This window comes from Macrobrachium nipponense, chromosome 13 (assembly GCF_015104395.2).
Source record: "Macrobrachium nipponense isolate FS-2020 chromosome 13, ASM1510439v2, whole genome shotgun sequence".
NCBI classification, from domain to species: domain Eukaryota; kingdom Metazoa; phylum Arthropoda; class Malacostraca; order Decapoda; family Palaemonidae; genus Macrobrachium; species Macrobrachium nipponense.
In genome coordinates, this window is record NC_087206.1 from 36472196 (window position 1) to 36492249 (window position 20054).

Sequence of the window (20054 nt, forward strand, 5' to 3'; positions counted from 1 at the left end):
TCAGAAGCGGACTTTTCGACCTTAGTTGACGCTTCACGTAGACAAGGTTTGAACTCTGCCCGTATAACTTGGGGCATTTCAGAACTGGACCATCTCCTCAAGGGACTCTTTCATGTATTGGAAGTTTTCAACTTCTTAGATTGGTCCCTTGGGGTGATGTCCAAGAAAGCCCATGATTCTGAAGGACTCGAACCAGAAGTCCTTCTGTGTATTTTGTCTTGTATAGACAAAGCGGTTCAGGATGGCTCGGTTGAGATCTCCTCTTTGTTTGGAGCAGGTCTTCTTAAAAAGAGGACAGTATATAGTGTCCTTTTTAACCAAAGCGGTCTCCCACGCTCAGAGGGCAGCGCTTCTGTACTCGCCTTTGTCTGACTTTTTTGTTCCCTTCTCAGTAGTGAAGGACATTTCTCGTTCATTAACTGAGAAGGCGACTCAAGACCTTCTGACACAGTCAGTAAGGAAGAAGAAACCTGCAGACAGCCCCAAGAACACTGTCATTGTCTGATGAGGAGAAAGACCGGGCCTACAACCTGACACAGATGCGCTAGATGCGAACATATAGGACAGATAAGAGTGTCCGATGTGGAACATTGCCAGACATCCTCGAGACTCTACCGAGCTCGAAGCTCCGGCAAGTGGGGAGGAGCCACCCAGGCGCGAGGCGCCAGGCAGGAGCGAGGCGCCAGGCAGGCGCGAGGTACCAGCCAGCGGGCGAAGCTCCAGGCAGGCGCAAGGCGCCACTCCAACCGGGCGCGAGACGCCAGCCAGCGCGAGTCCAGGCAGGCGCAGGCGCCAGGCAAGCACAAAGCGCCAACCACGGCGAGGACGCCAGCCAGGCCAGGCAGGCAGGCACAAAGCGCCAACCTGGCGCGAGACGCCAGCCAGGCGCGAGGTTGCCAGGCCAGGCCGCAAGGAAGCTCCAGGCCAAGTCCGCAAGGAACGCCACTCCAACCAGGAGCAGACGCCAGCCAGGCGCAAGGCGCCAGCCAGGCGCGAAGCTCCAGGCAGGCGCGAGGCGCCAGCCAGGCACAAAGTGCCAGCCAGGCAGGACGCAAGCCAGGCATCTAGGCGCGAATCTCCAGCTCCAAGACGCGGAACGCAAGTCATCCAGATGCGAGGCGCCAGTCAAGCGAAAGGTACCAGACAAGCGCTAGGCGCCAACCAAGAGCGAAGCACCAGCCAGGCGCGAGGTTCCTGCCAGCTTCAGGCTTCAGTCGGGTGAGATCCATTTCAAGAAAGCCCTGGTCTTCTTTGAAACATGGAGATCTCCTAAGCACTTCATTAGTGACTTGATTTCCTTCAAACAGCTGAGAATTAAAAGCGCAGGAAGTGCGCGCTTTTGCAAATTCTTGTTCTTTACATAAACAATATGTCATATAAGACATATTAGCTGTGTTGTACGGTAGAGGCAACTCTGTGTTGACTTCATTCATTACAAACGGATGTCAAGTTAACCTACGAGAGATCCTTCTCTTTTGGTTTATACGTTTCTGCGGATACGTTACTGGGATAAGGAGCCGACACTGATCCTTAACTTTGAGAGTTAAAGTTTTTTAACTTAGTGAAATATTGGGGTTTTTGAAAGGAGTGTGGGGGGGGGGTGATAACTCTTTCCAATTTGAGCGCGAACCTCGTTAGGATCAGGTGATCGGGATCGGTGTTGCGCTCCTTCATAAGGGTATTGTCATATAAGTGGATCAGCACCCATTGACAAAGTCCTTTCAGGCTCTGCCGAGTAAGTGGATAAGACCCCTTCGGCAGACCCACAAGAACTCTTGGCCATAGATCACATATCTCGCTAAAGTTTCTTGAGGTGATGCAGACTACTGGGCAAACACCCACGAAGTCTACCACCTATCAGGTAGGAACCAAGGTTTTATTTATACCTACAACATATGTTGTTTACCTGTCTATTCCATATAGTAGCTGTCTCTTACCCTCCACCGAAGGGTGCCAATCAGCTATGTATATATCTGACAGGTAAGTTGATTGTATGAAAATGATATTGTTATGATACAATAAAGTTTCATACATACTTACCTGGCAGATATATACGATTAGGGCCCACCCAGCCTCCCCGCAAGGAGACAGGTGGAAGAGAAAAAATATGATAGAAAACAGGAATGTTCCTAATCCTGCCACCCAGGGCAGGACGGTAGATCACCTGACCTACCTGCAGCGTGTGCCGCGAAATTTGAATTTCTGTCGGGGACGACGGAGTCTATAGCTAAGCATATATCTGCCAGGTAAGTATGTATGAAACTTTATTGTACAATAACAATATCATTTTATACATAACAGAGTTCACCCTCAACACCCTTCCCACAACAACCTTTGTTTCTCCTTCAGTGACATGAAATTTGCTTTGCTTACATTGGTTTTCAATCCTTTCCTTTCCATTCCACACATCCTTTTTAGCATATCCACCACCTCTCCATCCACCACCTCTCCAGATTCTGCTGCCAGTGCCAGGTTGCTTTCATATGACAGCTCCGAGGGACTCCCTCCAGCAGCTCTTGTGCAGCCTCTGCCATTACTATGACAAACAGCAAAGGGCTCAGTGCTAATCCCAGTGGAGACCAACATCCTCTTCAAATTCTGATACACCTGCCATTTTAGAAGTTGTGGTAGGGGTTTGGGGTGGACTCTATACTCTTTCTAGGAAGAGGAACATCACAAAATGAGTTTTCATACAATCAATTAAACTTACCTGTCAGATATATACATAGCTAAGACTCCGTCGTCCCCGACAGAAATTCAAATTCGCGCCACTCGCTACAGGTAGGTCAGGTGATCTACCTGCCTGCCCTGGGCGGCAGGGGACTAGGAACCATCCCCGTTTTCTATCATATTTTCTCTGTCGCCGGTGGTATCAACATTGTTGTTATTACCTCCTGACTTAGATTCATTTTTCAACCTTTGATCAACGTTTTTTCGGCTATTCGGTGACGTATTTGGATCGTGTTTTGGCATTCGCTACTGTGGACTGTTTTTGGAATAACTCTTTTGGATTTTTCTCAGTATGTCTGATTCTAATGTGAGTGTGAGAATGTGTGTGAATGTAGGCTGCAGGGTGAGGATACCGAAAGCTTCGGTTGATCCTCACACTGTATGCCGTAAATGTAGGGGGGGTTCAGTGTTCTGCTATTAACACTTGTAAGGAATGCGAGGGTTTGAATGCAGAAGAGTGGAAGACTTTGACTTCTTATTTGAAGAAGTTAGAGAGGGATAGAGTTAGACGACTGAAAGGTGTGAGTTCAAGGCCTATTGAGCCTTTCACGGATAATTCTAACCCTACTGATGTAGATTCTCCCTATAGATCTCATTCTCAGAGTGTTTTTTCGGATTCGGCATCGGAAATCGCCAATCTGAAAGCGACTATTAGAGACATGAAGTCCAAGATGGCTGACTCGAAAGGTAAGGCTAGTGATAGTGAACATTTTAGTGAAGTGAGTTCTATCAGTGTTGTGGAGGGGGCGTTTGATCGTCCCTGCGGCGCTCCCAGGCCTAGACCTCTTCCAAGCTCCCATGCCCAGAGGAGAAGGAAAGTCGAAAGCCTTAAGGAGGTCGTGGGGAATCCCCAACGGTCAGACGTCCCTTCAGCTAGCTCTGCTTCATGGCAGCCAGCTCAAGGGCGCTATAGGAAAAGCGTCCTTCGCGAGTGTTTCTCGTCCTCTCCCTCTCCCTCACCTAAACGAGGGTGGAAGGAGTCGAACTTATCGAGACCGCTGAAGCGTCATATTGAAGCAAGACATTGATTCGAGCCCAGAGCGCTTCTCAGATGACGCCCCGTCTGCTATTAAGAAAGCGAAGGTGGCGTCAGCGTCACCTGACGCTTATGAGGAAGTACCCCGTCATGCTTCTTCCCCGAGTGATGACGAAAGGCGTCATGCACTAGACGTGGGAGAAGCGTCAAGAAAGATAATTATGGCGGTTCAGGAACTGAACTGTCATCTCTGTGGGTAGTTTTAGCGCCCCGTCGGAAGGACGTGACGCTTCCAATTAAGAAGTCTCGTCCTCTCTCACCTGCTCGAAGAGAAGCGTCAGACAGATGTGAAACTGCTAAACGTCTGGCAGGAGCTTCGAGTTCGAGAACTAGAACGGGGGCTGACGAGAGTGTTGTAAGACAAGAAAAACGAAAGACGTCTTTTAGAAGTGAAGCGTCATTTCAAGCGGATCTGAGACGTGACGCTCCGTCCAAGATTGTGACGCCGAGTAGGACGCCCTTAGAGAGCGGAGCGTCTTCCAGACGCGAAGCGTCATCAAGACGTCAACAAGAGACGTCATACATGACGCTCGAGAGCGGGAAGCGTCATACAAGACGTCTTCTACAGTTCAAGAGAAGCCGCAGGTTGTGACGCCTTCCAAGTCTATCAAAACGGTAAAAAAAGGAAAGAGTTTCATTTCCCTTAGCCCCTCTCCTATCAGGGTTAGTTTGTCTCCTCCAGAAGAGGAAAGTTCAGAAAGGAGAACGGAACTAGATATATCCCGTTGTGAGGAAAACTCGGATGATGACGATCATGGAAGAGAGGGCTTGTCCAAGTATAAGGTGTTGACTTACCCTGCTTCTTGAGGAATAACGGAGACGAGTTGAACATCCGGCTGCTCCTCCTTCTCCACGCTCGCTCTTTTCTAGTGCGAAGGCGAAGAAGCCCTCGTCTTTTCTGAAGATGAAGACCCACCATCTCGATGAAGCGGGCTTTACACGCCTTAGACTCCTGGATGAAGTCGAAGAAAGACTTAGTCAGGACAGTATTTTGCATGCCTCCAGCAAGGTTAGCTGGGAAAAGAGGCATATGGTACAAGACGGGGGAGAATATGGGTATCGCTCTCCCTTCTACAACAGAGGCAGATTTTTCGACGTTAGTTGACGCTTCAAGGCGTCCAAGTCTCAATTCTGCTCGAATTACATGGAGTATTTCAGAACTGGATCATCTCCTCAAGGGACTCTTCCATGTATTGGAAGTCTTCAACTTCTTAGATTGGTCCCTTGGGTGATGTCCAAGAAAGCTCATGATTCAGAGGGAATCGAACCTGAAGCCCTGTTATGCATTTTGTCTGCATCGACAAAGCGGTACAGGATGGATCTTTTGAAGTCTCTTCATTATTTGGAGCAGGTCTTTTGAAGAAAAGGACGGTGTATGGCGCCTTCTTAACAAAGGCAGTCTCGCATGCTCAGAGGGCAGCTCTACTGTATGCACCTCTGTCTGACTATTTGTTCCCTTCTCAGTTAGTGAAGGACGTGGCTCACTCTTTAACTGAGAAGGCGACGCAGGATCTTCTGACGCAGTCGGCTAGGAAGAAGAAACCTGCTTTAGTATCTGACAAGAAAGGACCTAGCACTTCTATGCAGCCCTTTCGAGGTGGTCCGATCTCCAGACCTCCCGCAAGAAGGAAGGCTCCAGAGAAGAGAGGTAGGTCCGCCTTTCGTCCCTTTAAAAAGGGAAAATGAAACATTTCTCCTCCAAGCACCAGTAGGTGCCAGGCTCCTGGATTCGTGGAGGCCTGGACACTGATAGACGCAGACGCGTCTTCATTGAATATCATAAGGAAGGGATATCGTATCCCTTTCCTGAATACTCCTCCCCTAACGTCAATACCAAGGGAACTATCAGCCAAGTACAAGGACCCTGTGCTGAGGATACTCTCGATCGTGGTGGAACAAATGTGGGACAAGAGTGCAATAGACTAGTACTGGATCAAAACTCCCCGGGGTTTTGGTTTTACAATCGCCTTTTTCTAGTGGCGAAAGCCTCGGGAGCTGGAGACAGTACTAGACGTCAGCTCTCTGAACAAATTTGTTCAGAAGGAGAAGTTCTCCATGGAGACTTCTGCTTCAGTCCCTAGCGTCATTACGACAAGGAGATTGGATGGTGTCTCTAGATCTCCAGGACGCCTATTTCACGTCCCGATCCACCCTTCGTCGAAGAAGTACCTCCGTTTCATGACGGGGGGAAGGATCTTTCAGTTCAGAGCCTTGTGTTTCGGCCTGTCCACAGCTCCTCAGGTCTTCACAAGCCAAGGGGGTGATGAGGAATGTGGCGAGATTTCTTCATCTCAAAGGAGTGAATGTCTCTATGTATCTAGACGACTGGCTCATCAGGTGCCAGATCGGAGAGACAGTGCTTGGAGGACCTAAAGTTAACTCTGGATTTGACCAAGGCGTTGGGATTGCTTGTGAACCTCGAGAAGTCTCAGCTGACCCCCAGACAAGACCTAGTCTATCTGGGGATTCGGATGGATTCTCGGGGGGGTTTTCGAGTTTTCCTTCGCAAGAGAGAACCGCAAAAGGTTTGCGGATAATCTCTCTCTTCTTAGAGAAGCAACAAACGTCAGCGAGGGAATGGTTGAGCCTTCTGGGGACGCTTTCCTCGCTGGAACAATTCTTCCCTCTAGGAAGACTTCATATCCGTCCACTTCAATTCTTCCTCAAGAAGTCTTGGAGCTGGAAAACGGACAACTGTCGGACGTTTTTCCCATTCCAGTGGAGATAAAGGCACACCTACAGTGGTGGTTGCTACCTCTGGAAGAGAACAAAGGGATCTCTCTAAGAACACAGAACCCAGACCTAGTGTTGTCTCCGACGCGTCGGAGACGGGTTGGGAGCGACATTAGGCTCAGAGGAAGTGTCAGGCACCTGGGTAACCAGCACAGGTGTCCTGGCACATAAACTGCAAAGAGCTCTTCGCCGTACACCTGGCCTTGAAGAGCCTAGAACCTCTGGTGAGAGACAAGGTAGTGCAAGTAAACGTGGACAAACACCACCGCACTTGCCTACATTCGGAAACAGGGAGGGACACACTCCTTGTTCCTTTACGAACTCACGAGAGACCTATTACTTTGGACGTCTCACAGGAACATCTCCCTGCTGACAAGTTCGTACAGGGAGTAAGGAATGTGAGTCGGACAGCTCAGCAGGAGGAACCAGGTCCTTCATACAGAATGGACTCTGCACGAGGAAGTGTGTCTCGATCTCTGGTCTCTGTGGGGAACTCCTCATGTGGATCTCTTCGCAACATACATTTCAAAAAGGCTCCCAGTGTTTTGCTCGGTCGTGGAAGATCCAAGAGCGATTTATGGTAGACGCTTCCTGCTAAACTGGTCTCGAGTAGACGTTTACGCTTTTCCCCCATTCAAAATCCTGGGGTTAGTAATGAAAAAGTTTGTGGCGTCAAAAGAGACGAGGATGACATTAAATAGCCCCCTTTTGGCCGGCCCAGAATGGTTCACGGAGGGTGGTAGAGTGGATCGTAGACTTTCCAAGATCCCTACCAGGAAGGACGGATCTTCTCAAACAACCACACTTCAAGAGGTCACCATCAAACCTCCCCGCTCTCGCTCTGACTGCCTTTCGACTATCGAAAGACTTGTCAGAGCGAGAGGCTTTTCTCTTTTCCTCGCGAAGTGGCAAGCGCGATCGCGAGAGCTCGCAGAACCTCCACTACGAAAGTATACCAGTCGAAGTGGGAGGTCTTTAGAAGGTGGTGTAGAGCCAAGAAGTTGTCCTCCTCCTCTACCTCTATAGCGGAAATTGCGGATTTCTTGCTATTCCTGAGAGTAAAATCTCATCTAGCCGTATCTACAATAAAGGGTATACAGAAGTAATGCTCTCGGCTGTATTCAGAAACAGAGGATTAGATCTGGCAAATAACAAAGATCTCCACGATCTCATAAGATCTTTTGAGACTTCAAAGTCTAAGGAACCAGTACCTCCGAACTGGAACTTGGACGTAGTCCTCAAATATCTGTCTTCGGATAGATTCGAGCCTTACCGCTCTGGCATCATTTAGAGACATAACTAGAAAAGTGCCTCGTTCCTTTTATCGTTTAGCGACGGCAAAAAAGAATTAGTGAGTTACAAGCTCTGCAGGATAAAGTAGGATTCAAGGAGACTCGGGCTATTTGCTCGTTTAAGACCCTGTTTTTTTAAGCGAAAAACGAGAATCCCACGAATCCCTGGCCTAGGTCATTCGAAGTCAAAGGAATGTCGAGTCTCGTAGGCAGAGAAGCAGAGAGGTCTCTATGCCCTGTTAGAGCTCTGAAGTTCTATCTTCAGAGGAAGCGTCAGTTGGGAGGCTCTAGACAAGGTCTTTGGTGTGCGGTAAAAGACCCCACAAGACTGATGTCCAAGAATGCTCTAGCGTTCTTTGTAAGAAACGTCATTACGGACGCTCATAAGGTCTGTCCTGACGAACAATTACAACTACGAGAGTAAAAGCTCATGAAGTAGAGCGGTTGCGACGTCTCTCTCGTTTTATAAGAATATGTCGCTTAAAAACCTTATAGATACGACATATTGGAGATGCAACTCAGTATTTGCATCTCATTACTTGAAAGACGTGCGTGTGACGTATGAGAAGTGCTTTTCTCTAGGTCCTATCGTATCGGCAGATACGATTCTGGGTACGGGAGCCGACACCAATCCTTAAATGTATATACTGTTCTTCTGTTTGGATATGGTCGAGAATCTCTTCGAACAATGGAGGATTCAGGCTCGCACGGGCGGCCGTCTATGTTGTTCATAAGAGAATTCTTGTCATATCCAATTAGTTGAGTAAAATTTTTTTTTGAAAAATTATGTATGTGTGCGTAGTGGTTTTTGAGTTACGGTTGTTGTGACGAGTTCGGGGATAACTCGTAACAATCCTTAGTTCTAACATATGGTTAGGATCAGGTGGTCGGGATTGGTTGTGTGCTCCTTCATAAGGTGTATTGTCATATAAGTGGATCAGCACCCATTGACAAAGTCCTTTTAGGCTCTGCTGAGTAAGTGGGTAAGAACCCCATCGGCAGACCCACAAGAACTCTTGGCCATAGATCACATATCTCGCTAAAGTTTTCTTGAGGTGATGCAGACTACTGGGCAAACACCCACGAAGTCTACACCTATCAGGTAGGAACCAAGGTTTTATTTTATCCTACAACATATGTTGTTTACCTGTCTATTCCATATAGTAGCTGTCTCTTACCCTCCACCGAAGGGTGCCAATCAGCTATGTATATCTGGACAGTAAGTTGATTGTATGAAAATGATATTGTTATGTTACAATAAAGTTTTCATACATACTTACTGGCAGATATATACAATTAAAGGCCCACCCAGCCTCCCCGAGGAGACAGGTGGAAGAGAGAAAAAGATGATAGAAAACGGGGATGGTTTCCTAGTCCTGCCCGCCCAGGGCAGGCAGGTAGATCACCTGACCTACCTGTAGCGAGTGGCGCGAAATTTGAATTTCTGTCGGGGACGACGGAGTCTTAGCTAAGTATATATCTGCCAGGTAAGTATGTATGAAACTTTATTGTAACATAACAATATCATGTTTCTGGTGACCTAAGCTTTGTAACATCCACCTAACTAGTATTTACCTGAGTAGTATTATGCCAAATGTTCTACTGTGCTAAGACATATCACTTATTTTATGTTTACATATTTGAATACAGTACATATCTACATTAGTAGAATAGAGAGAGAATATAGTGTTTGTTTCCCTTTCAGGTTGGCAACCAAGATGGTTTGTTTTAGACCAGGGAGTCCTTGCATATTACAAATCACAGGATGAAGTCAACCAAGGGTCCAAGGGCTCTGTCAAACTTTCAGCATGTGAAATATTAGGCAAGTACAATATTATTTCTCTTTTGGGATGTTAACTCTGTACAACTTATTTTCCCAATCTTGTTATATTATAACAGATCTCATTATGACACATGAAATTTTGATATGGTTCAGTGACTCCAAAAAAATTCTTTTTTGTACATGCAACTTACCCAGCAGATATATACTTAGCTTTAGACTCAGTCGTCCCGACAGAATTTCAAAACTCGCGGCACACGCGACAGGTAGGTCAGGTGATCTACCATTCCCGCCGCTGGGTGGCAGGATCCGGAACCATTCCCGTTTTCTAAACAGATTTTCTCTGTTGCCGGTTCTGACAACGTCTGTTGTTAGTTCCTCCTACTTGGATTTCTTCTCGTTTGCCGAGGATTAAGATTGGTTCGATATTTGGTGACGTATTCTTTTTGTCGCTTGGCATACGCTAATTGTGGACTGTTTTTTTATTTTGATTAGGATTTTTCTCTCACGATGTCTGATGTTAAGGCTTCTCCTTTGTATAGGGTGTGTACAAGGGAGGATTGTAAGATTAGGCTACCGAAAGCTTTGGTAGACCCTCATAATGTGTGCTTGAAATGTAGAGGTGCTGAATGTTCATTGAATAACACTTGTAAATGAATGCGAGAATTTAACAGAACTAGAATGGAAGAACTTAACCTCTTATGTCAAGAAACTGGAGAGGGATAGTTAGGAAGGCTTCCGCAAGGACCTCCAGTAGATCTTGCTCTTTAGAACAAGAAAATGATAACGTTGAAGTTACTAATGTTTCTCCCTTAACCTCAGCTCCTTCTCCCTTTATTGAAACCAAGGATTCGTCCTCTGAAAGGGAAACCGTGAAGGCCTCCATTAAGAAGCTACAAGCTCAGCTGCGAGCTATGGAAAAAGGTAAGAGTGATGAAAGTGACATGTAGAGAACAATAATGAAGAGAGAGAGATAGAATAACTCCATACGACTCCCTCCCCTCCGCCAATACTTATATTAAACTGTCATTGACTCCCCCACCCTCCTTTCTTGAAGACTGGGAATTGGTGTTTAGTCCTGGATGTCAGCACATTAAACTCGTTCAGGGTTAAGATGAAATTTCACATGAAAACCAGCATGGTCCTCAAGGCGCACTCGTCATTTCAAGCAGACATGTTCCCCTTATATAAAGTGAAAGTTCATGAGATTAGAGCAGTAGCTACTTCTCTAGCTTTTATAAGAAATCTGTCCTTATCAGCAATTTTAAACTACATTTGGGAAATGTAAATCTGTGCTTGCATCTCTTTATCTTAAAGACATTGAAACAGTGTATAATGATTGCAGTACCTTGGGTCCTTTTCTTGCAGCAGGTGTGGTGTTGGGAAAGGAAGTGTTGGAAGCAACCCTTCGTAAGTAATTTTTTTCTCCTTGATATAAGGTGTTTTTGTTATTGGGAAGCCTGGAAGTGTGAAGTACCTGAGTACCCTCCAGTCCTTCGGTAGGGTGGTGGTGTATTTTTTTTTTATTTAGACATGTTTTGGATATAGGTAACAATTTTTTTTCTATGGTGAATTACTGGTATTGAGCCCTGGGCAGTGGCAATTTACCTATCTTTTGTTTGCCATTGGAAATATCCTTCGTCACAAAGGTCCCACTAAAGTAGTAGGTACCTGCTGGCTATACCGCCATGCCTCTTACATGATAAGATGAGTGACAACCATAGGCAGTACCATCCTGCATCAACTCTCTTATCAGGTAAGGAATCAACAAACATTGTTGTATAATGTTGGCAAATCTTTTTCTATCCTCCCTCTAGTTAGTGTTAGTATTTTGAGGTAGAAACATCCATGTATCCCACCACCCCTCAATGTGGGAATCTGCTATATAGTTAGTGGGTAAGTCCCATAATTAAAAATAAGATATTTATAATAAAATAAAGTTTTAATTATACTTACCCAGTACAGGCAGTCCCTGGTTATGGGGGGGGGGGGTTGGTTTCTGTTCTCGGCAGGTTGCTGATAAACAAAAACTGCCATTAACCGAAACTGTGTTTAATGTATACTTACCTGGCAGGTATATATATAGCTATATTCTCTTGTTCCACCTGGCAGAAATTTTCAAATCTCGCGGCAAACGCTAGTAACCTATTAGGTATTTAGTTTCAGCAACCCAACCACCACCCCGTTACCGTGGCGCTAGCGCTAGGAACCGTTCCCAATTGGGCCAGTTTGTTCATGAAACTTACCTGTCAGATATATATATAGCTGTATTTTCTGAAGTCCGACAGAATTTAAAAAACTTCCGACACACGCAGTGGTCGGCCAGGTGGTTAGTACCCATTCCCGCCGCTGGGAGGCGGGTATCAGGAACCATTCCCATTTTCTATTCATAATTTTTCTGTCGCCGGTGCTGAAAACACCTGTTTTCAGTACCTCCGTCTTAGGATTTTTGGAAACTTCACTGCCGCTCAAGTATCCTAATTGTCTTTTGATTTTATTTACTTGGATTTGTGGCTAGGCATACGCTATCTTAAATTGATTTTAATTTGATTCATTTTTGCATAAGATATCTGAATCTAGTTAGGCTAGTTTCAGAGGGTGTTGTCTGCAAAGATAGGGTGTGGCTACCGAAAGCTTCGGTAGATCCGCACTTGGTATGCACGAGGGGTTTGGGTCTTGCTTTTTTGTTGAGATTTGTCATGTAAGGAGTGTGAGACTTTGTCTTTTCCGTAAGGAAACGTATGATTCGTATGTACGCAATTACAATCAGTAAACATGTCTAATTCCGTAAGGAAAAAGAATATGATTCGTATGTACGCAATTAATCAGTAAACAAAAGTCAGGGTAGTGAACCTGCTAACCTTCCTGTAGAACTTTATTTTGCCTCCTACCCTATAGTATGGGCCTACGGGTTATGAATATGTCTGCGAGAGTGATCGCTCTCCTTCATTGTTGTAAAGAGGGCTACTTCTGTTATTGTACTCCTAACCCTGTAATGTTGCCTTCGGCCCTAAAACAGTGTCTGTAGAGGTTATTGCCCTTTTCTCTTATACTCTTTGTTTCGTAACTTAGAATCGAAAGTGCTTGCTTTAGAGAGCAATAGTGAAGTGGCTAAGTGCAGTGACAGTGCCCCTTGTGTAGTGGAGGGTGCGTCAGATCGGCCTTATAACGCCTCTAGGTCTAGACCTCTGTCGGACTCCCAGGACCACAGGGAGAGGGCATGTCGAAAGCCGAAGGAGGGTTACGAGGAACCCCCACCGATCTGGCGTGCCTTCGGCAGTTTCTGATGAAAATCCCCAGACTGCCAAAGTTCGTGCACGTGCACGAATCCTGAAGGATTGCTTCTCGTCCTCCGAGGCGTCCTCCCCGCACAAGGGTTGGAGCTCTCGGAAGGACTCGCGCCCTCTAAGAAGCTTTAGAGAAGAGGACGCTTCACGTCCTCTCTCTCGGCAGGAGGGAACGTCAGATCCGCCCCATAACGCCTCTAGGCCTGGACCTCTGTCGGACTCCCAGGACTAGGGAGAGGGCATGTCGAAAGCCGAAGGAGGGTTACGGGGAACCCACATCGATCTGGCGTCCCTTCGGTAGGACCTGTTGACGTTTCCCAGGCTGCGGAAGATCGTGCACGTGCAACGAATCTCGAAGGACTCGCGCCCTCTAAATAGAAGCTTTATAGAAGAGGAAGCGCTTCACGTCCCCTCACTCTCTCGTTATGCGTTTCAGTGAGAAGTAAGAAGGCGAACGTCGCCTGATCACGTGTACGTCTTTCCACCGAGAAATATGAAAAAGAAGGCAGCGTTTCTCTTGCTTGTTTTGACGCCCTGTCAGGAGCGTGACGCTTTTCTGCACGCTTCTTTTGACGCTCGGCTTGAACGGGACGCTCGGATGGACGCCAGGCGCGCGCCAGTGGACGCCGAGCGCGCGCCAGGACGCCGAGCGTCCTCGCAAATGGACGCCGAGCGCGCGCCAGCGCACACCAGGTTTGTCTCCTGGCTGAACGTTTCTTTTGAACTCTTCAGACTTCAAGCTCTTGTTTTAAGATTTGAGCCTCAAGAATGTGAAGTAAGCAGTGCTTCAGAGGAAGCTTAAAGTGAACAGACAACTTCATCTTCGAAACCCAGCAAGACCTCGGGTTCGTGAATTCAAGAGGTCTCTGTCATATTATATTGCTTTTCGCAAAGGTGGATGGAGTTAAGGAAAGCTCAAGGGAAGATCTCTTTTCATCTACCGCAGTCAAGACTTTGCGATAAGGCAGTTACGGGTTATGTAAAGGCTCGACGTCTCGGCGACGTTCAGTAGGATTCTTGCAAAGGCATTCATCAAAAGGACGCTTTTCAGGAAAGCGCAAGACAGGACTTCCTTTGCCACCTTTGCCATACTGCCAATAAATTTTAAGCTTTAGCAGGCATTAGTTGTGATACGGGAGAGGAAGCTGGTTGGAGAGTTTTCTTCCTCTTCCCAGGATAATTTTGCAAGCTTTTTAGCCCATCTGAAAGGGTTTTTCAGATGATAGATTTTGTTAGTTTCTAGTCGGGACTACGCTGCCGAATTGAACATCGTCGTTCTACCTGCCGTAAGCCCTGTCTCTTAACAGGATTCTTGCCCCTTTCTCGTTTGAGACGGGAATCGGAAAAATAAAATGCTCGACTTCCTGGATTACGTTTTGTCAATTCAGTGACTTTCCCCCATTGACAATACTATCGTTTTGTCAAGTAAGTGGGTATACCCCTCATTGACAAAATATCTCTTTGTCCCGTAAATGGGTTAGTTCTCATTGACAAACATCTCTTTAACTTGATATTGCGTAAGCGAATAAGCTCTTATTGACAAGATTCGGAAGAGCTCTCATTCGTCATTCGCAGACTTCGTACAAGAAATAGACTTGTAGACTACGTCAATGAACGCTTATGTCCAATAACATAAGAAGCTTGAGCTGTCTGCTTCGATTCTCTAAGTTTTGTTCATGAAACTTGCCTGTCAGATATGTATGTAGCTGTATTTCCGAATTCAGATATATAATATTGTCTGACCAGGTAAGTATGAACAAACTTTATTGTGATATAATTTCATTTTTTGCCTGCGTTATTTTTCTACTGGTTGGTTCAAGTCATACACGCTTGCTGTAGTTACCTCTTCGGATGGCAACCGAGAGGTCTATTGTCTATTATTTTAAGGACATTTAACATCGTTACTCCCTGCAGCCTTCCAGGAGTTTCCGATTTATCTTTTACCGTTGTATGGTAGTGTTTTTTCTGACGACACAAACGCATCTATATATTTAGCGTTTCTGTTTCGCTTAAATATACCAGCTTGAGAGTCTCTTTCTGCTCAAAAAATAACGGACCTATTTCTTCGTAGAATAGGGTAGCTGGGCAACCCATACATAAAGTTAAGAGACGACGTTCGTAAGCTGCTGGCTGCTGCTGTGTCTGACTGTCCAAGGGACCAAGTTCCAACCAACCGAGCCAGTTAACCAATATCGTGCGCTGTCATGCGCGGTAGGTTACGTCTCTCTCTCCTGCGGGATTGACTGACTAACCGTATCTCTGTGCTGGCGTTTACATCTCTCCTGCGGGATTGACTGACTAACTGTATCTCTGTCCTACAATTACGACTTTAGCCAAAGATTGAGGGGATTTCTTACGTGAATGAATAAACGTTGCATTCGTTTTGCCTTACTATGTTCAACAGAGTTATCTCAATCCTTTCGGTGCTCGTTACCGCACGGTATAGAACTACGAGTCTACCGCAACATTGCACGTTTTATATGCTCTCCTGCTTAGGCAAAGCGCAGCCTTATAGGGAAGTAAGCATACTCGGGGAGGGAATGGATGAGCTTGCTGGGGACGCATTTCCTTCCTGAAGAAGTTTGTTTCCCCGAATAGACTGCAATTCAGACCACAGTTTTTTCCTACCGGGAAACTGAAATATTATTCTAGATCTAGGAATTATTCTGAAACATCTCTCAGTGCGTTCATGATAGAAAGAAGGTGCCGGACATCTGGATAGTGTTTCAGATGTCCTGGATCTTAATCTGAAAGAAGTAAATGCAATTCGGTCGTCCCTCCAGTCCTCGAAACGAGTTTTTGGAACCAGTGGTCCACATCAACTCTGATATTCCACAGCTCTCTCATATCGTAAGAAGTCTATTCTCTCGTCCTGCTCAGTTTACGAGAAAGAGCCTATTATAACAACAGGCCGTAGAATTGTAACGATCCTCTAGAGGTTCGTTACAGGATTGCAAAAGTCCGTACGAATCGTCTCGATCGACGGCAGCAACTTTTGACTTCCGAGTGGAATCTTTCTTTAGAAGTATGTTGAGAGTTGTGGAGACTTTAGGGACGCCAGTTTCATTCTTCTCTTCGACTATGTTGAGGACGAAGAGGCTTCTTCTTCTCTGCTCCCTTTTTCTCGATCCGGGATCGGTACCATTAAACGCCATCCTATGATATTAAACGGGGATGGATGTTTAGTCTTTTCCCCTTTTTCAATCGCTTAGGAAATGTAATGAGGATTTATGACGTCACAGGGAGCGACAATGACGCTGATCGCCCCATGTTGGCCTTCAGGATCCTGGGATTCACCGAGGCCACATCCCTTCCTAGTTCACTTCCCAAGACCTTTTCGAGAGAGTCGGTCTACTCTAACCTCGAAAGGTACCCTATAACCTCTCCGCTCATGAGTCCTGACAACGTTCAGACTATCGAGATGTTGACAGGAATAAGATTACCGTCTTCCATTTCCGTCTGAAGAATGGGATAAGCTGGCAGTCACAACTATTAAAGAATACGCAAATATGTTGTTGACGGCTTTTGGGCTCAGAGATTTGCGTCTGTCAAACAACAAAGCCCTTCACGATCTTTGAGTTCTGTGGAATCTCGAAACTCGCTCACCATCTACTTTTTGTCTCACCTGTTTTCTCGGAGTCAGACACTCGTGCGATCAGGCGACATATAGTAGCCCTGAGTTTTTTTCTTGTTGACGAAGTCGGTTGCGTTTATACACCCCCGATGATCGTGTAACATGAGACCAGGTTGGACTGTCAGGCATTCTTCCTTCGGGACTGAATCGCCTTTTTGCTCCTTGCTCCTTTCTCCTGGCACCAGAAGCTCGAGTCAGGAGTTGAATGATTCGCTGACGACGTTGGGTTGCGTTGATACACCCCCAAGGTTTGCTTAGATTGAATCGCCCAGGCAGTCCAGACACTCATCCTTCAGCGAAGAATAGTGCCTTATGGTCTTCAGGGTACAGCCTTGCTGTCCTTGATTCGTCTGACCTGGTCAACTGGTCGGTCACCTGACTTTAGTACAGACGACTGACTGTGCATGTCCAGATCGAAGCTTTCAATATGGAACTTAGACGTAGTCTGAAGTTCTTGATGTCAAAGCATTCGAACCTCTCCTACCTGTTAACTTCTTGCATGTGATCAGGAAGGCCTTCTTCTAACCACCCTAGATACGACAAAGAGGGTTAGTGAGATTTTAAGCCATCGTCATAAGTTTTGGCTTTAGAGAACACAAGGCGGTGTGCTCTCTAAGCCTTTCGTTGTGGCCTAAGAATGGAAACCCGTTTTGTCCTTGGGCCAGGAGCTTGGAAGCAAGGATGGCACAAGTTAGTGGGCAGGAGCCAGAGAGAGTCCTGTGCCCTGTCAGGTCTCTCAAGTTTTATCTACATAAAACTCAAGAAAGTCGAAGTCATTCGGGCAATCTGCAGTGTTCCGAAAAAGACCAGACTTGCCCATATCGAAGAACACCCTGGCTTTAGTGTTAAGGAGTTCTTTCAAAAATGCTCCTTCATTGTGTTTGCGCAAAGATTTGAAATCTTTTTATTCTGATGCTCACGAGGTGAGGGCGCGGCCCTCGGAAGCATTTCAACAGAGCATGGCACTCAGCAACATCCTGAGTACCATGTTTTAGCGAAGCAACTCTGTGTTCACTTCACACTCCCTGCGAGATGTGAAGATGGCATATGAGATCATCTGCTCGCTAGGGCCATACGTGTCTGCAGACACAATCTTGGGGGCAAGAAGTACCACTCATCCTATCCTGTAGAAAATGGTTAGGAAGAGCTCTTAATTTAGTTGTTGAGTCGCCGACAATGGCGACTTCTTAACACTTAAGCCTTAGTTAACACGCCTTAAACTTTGGCTAGGTTGGTCAGGTGTGATATATATATTTATATATATATATATTTATTTTACTTCTTAGCCCTCATGGTATGGTCAATATGTCTAGTCACATTGGGTCACGCCCCCCCTGTTGACGATCATCTGGAGTTGCACCAGGACTTTATAGGTCTCTACCTCGCTGGCAACTCTAGTAAAGCAGAAGCAGACTTGGGTGACAGTAATCACGAAGTCAGCTATGCTAACAGGTGGAACCAAGATGTAAATCATCTGCATGCATTTGTTTCCCAAAATCCTTCTATTCTGTCCCTTCCCACCTCCAACGGTGGGATTCAGCTATATATACTATCTGGACAGGTAGTTTCATGAACAAAATGATATTGTTATGATACAATAAAGTTTGTTCATACTTACCTGGCAGATATATATAATCAAGTACCCACCCACCTCCCCTCAGGGGACAGTGGAAATAAAAATTATGAATAGAAAATGGGAATGGTTCCTGATACCCGCCTCCCAGCGGCGGGAATGGGTACTAACCACCTGGCCGACCACTGCGTGTGTCGGAAGTTTTTTAAATTCTGTCGGACTTCAGAAAATACAGCTATATATATATCTGCCAGGTAAGTATGAACAAACTTTATTGTATCATAACAATATCATATTTTCTCTGCCAGCCGAACCGGCAACATTGTTGGTGGTTCCCTGCTAGGATTTTCATTCTCGTTGCTGACTTTTCATGGATTTTTGGTATTGTACTTGGAAACGTTAGCTTGGCATTCGCTTTGGATTGTTCTTTAAATATGTCTGATACTGGGAGTATGTTTAGAGTTTGTGTAAAAGAGGGGTGTAAGGTAAGGTTGCCGAAGGCTTCGGTCGACCCTCATACTATTTGTAAGAAGTGTAGAGAGAATGTGTGTACTTGGGAGAATAGGTGTTTTGAATGTGAGAATTTATCAGAGAAGGAGTGGAAGATATTTATGAAATATGTTGAAAGGCTTGAGAAAGATCGTGTAAGGAGATCTGTTTCTCGTAGTGAGAAGTCGAATTCTTCTAGCAAAAGGAGTGAATGTGTTTCCTCTCCAGCTCCTTCTAACGTAGAGTTGGTAGTTCCTTCTCCCCAGGTATCTCCTGCGCCCGCTGCTGTATCGGAGGAGGCGAACGATACATAGATTGTTAAGGTGTTCGCTGCCCTTGCGTCCATGGGCGACCAGATACAGCGACTTACGGATAAAGTTAGTGCTTTTGATGTCAGTGAAAGTGTAGTGGAGGGGGCGTCTGATCGTCTCTCTCGTGCTCCTAGACCTAGACCTCTGTCAAGCTCCCAGACCCAAGGGAGAAGGCATGTCAACAGTCGAAGGGAGGCGAGAGAGGTTTTGTCGCGGTCAGGCGTCCCTTCGAACAGTCCTGTTGCAAGTTCCCAGGCTGTTGCAGTTCGCCGCAGAAAAGGCGTAACTGGGAAGTGTGCGTCCTCGGATGGTTCGACATCTGAGCGGGAACGTCGGTATGCAGTTGTGTCTCGCCCCCTCAAGAGGACTTTCAGGACATCGACCGCTCTCGAGAGACATGCTGAAGATCGTGAGGCTTGGAGTAGTCCGGAGGTTTTGTCCTCCTCGGAAGACGGGGACGCAGTTCCGATCAAGAGGAAGAGGATCATTTGTTCTAAAGAGGACTCAGTACGGCCTTCTCGTTCTTGGATTTCGATGAAAGACTCTCCTCCATCTTCTTACTTGTCTTCCCCTCGTCTCTCTCCGTCGGGTAGAGTACAAGATCGCTCTCCTTTACGGCGCAGTCCTTCTCGTAATCCTCCTCCTTCGTCCTCTGCCATTCAGGAAGATAGTACGAAGGGTTTCTTAAGGGAAATGCAGTCTAAGCTGGCAGTTCTCGTTAAGTCTTGGGATGCTCCTTTGCAGGGATCTTCGAGGCGGAAGGACGATTTCCTTCCCGTTAAGTCTTCTAAGAAGACGGAAGACAAGGATGCGTTCGCCGAGGATGTAGGACGCACTGGCTCTACGAGGACGGGCGATCGCTTAGTATTTCAGGACGCAGGACGCAGGAAGAAGAAGATGGTTTCGGAAGAAGCAGGACGCAAATGTCAGGACTCGGAATCACTTGTGGACGCAAGACGCAGGCGGCAGGAAGCAGATGTGTCTACTATGGACGCAGGACGCAGGCGGCAGGACATCGATAGGCGGCAGGACGCCGATTCTTCGTTAGCCGCAGGACTGGCGGCAGGACGCCGATTCTTCGTTAGCCGCAGGACTGGCGGCAGGACGCCGATTCTTCGTTAGCCGCAGGACTGGCGGCAGGACGTTATTCCGTCAGCAAAGCGTCAACACGATAGTGATCTGCAAGACA

General features: G+C 46.4%; 1 protein-coding gene across 2 annotated transcripts in view; it reads left to right on the forward strand.

Moving 5' to 3' along the window:
* Positions 1 to 20054, forward strand: part of LOC135225744 (pleckstrin homology domain-containing family A member 3-like) — a 223533-nt gene that overhangs the window by 11568 nt on the left and 191911 nt on the right. For both annotated transcript variants that reach the window (XR_010317082.1, XM_064265139.1), the window contains exon 2: positions 9497 to 9613. Coding sequence is in view for 1 of the 2 variants with exons in the window: in XM_064265139.1 (XP_064121209.1) it covers positions 9497 to 9613 (117 nt within the window). In the remaining variant the exon portion in view is untranslated. The remainder of the gene's footprint in view (positions 1 to 9496; positions 9614 to 20054) is intronic.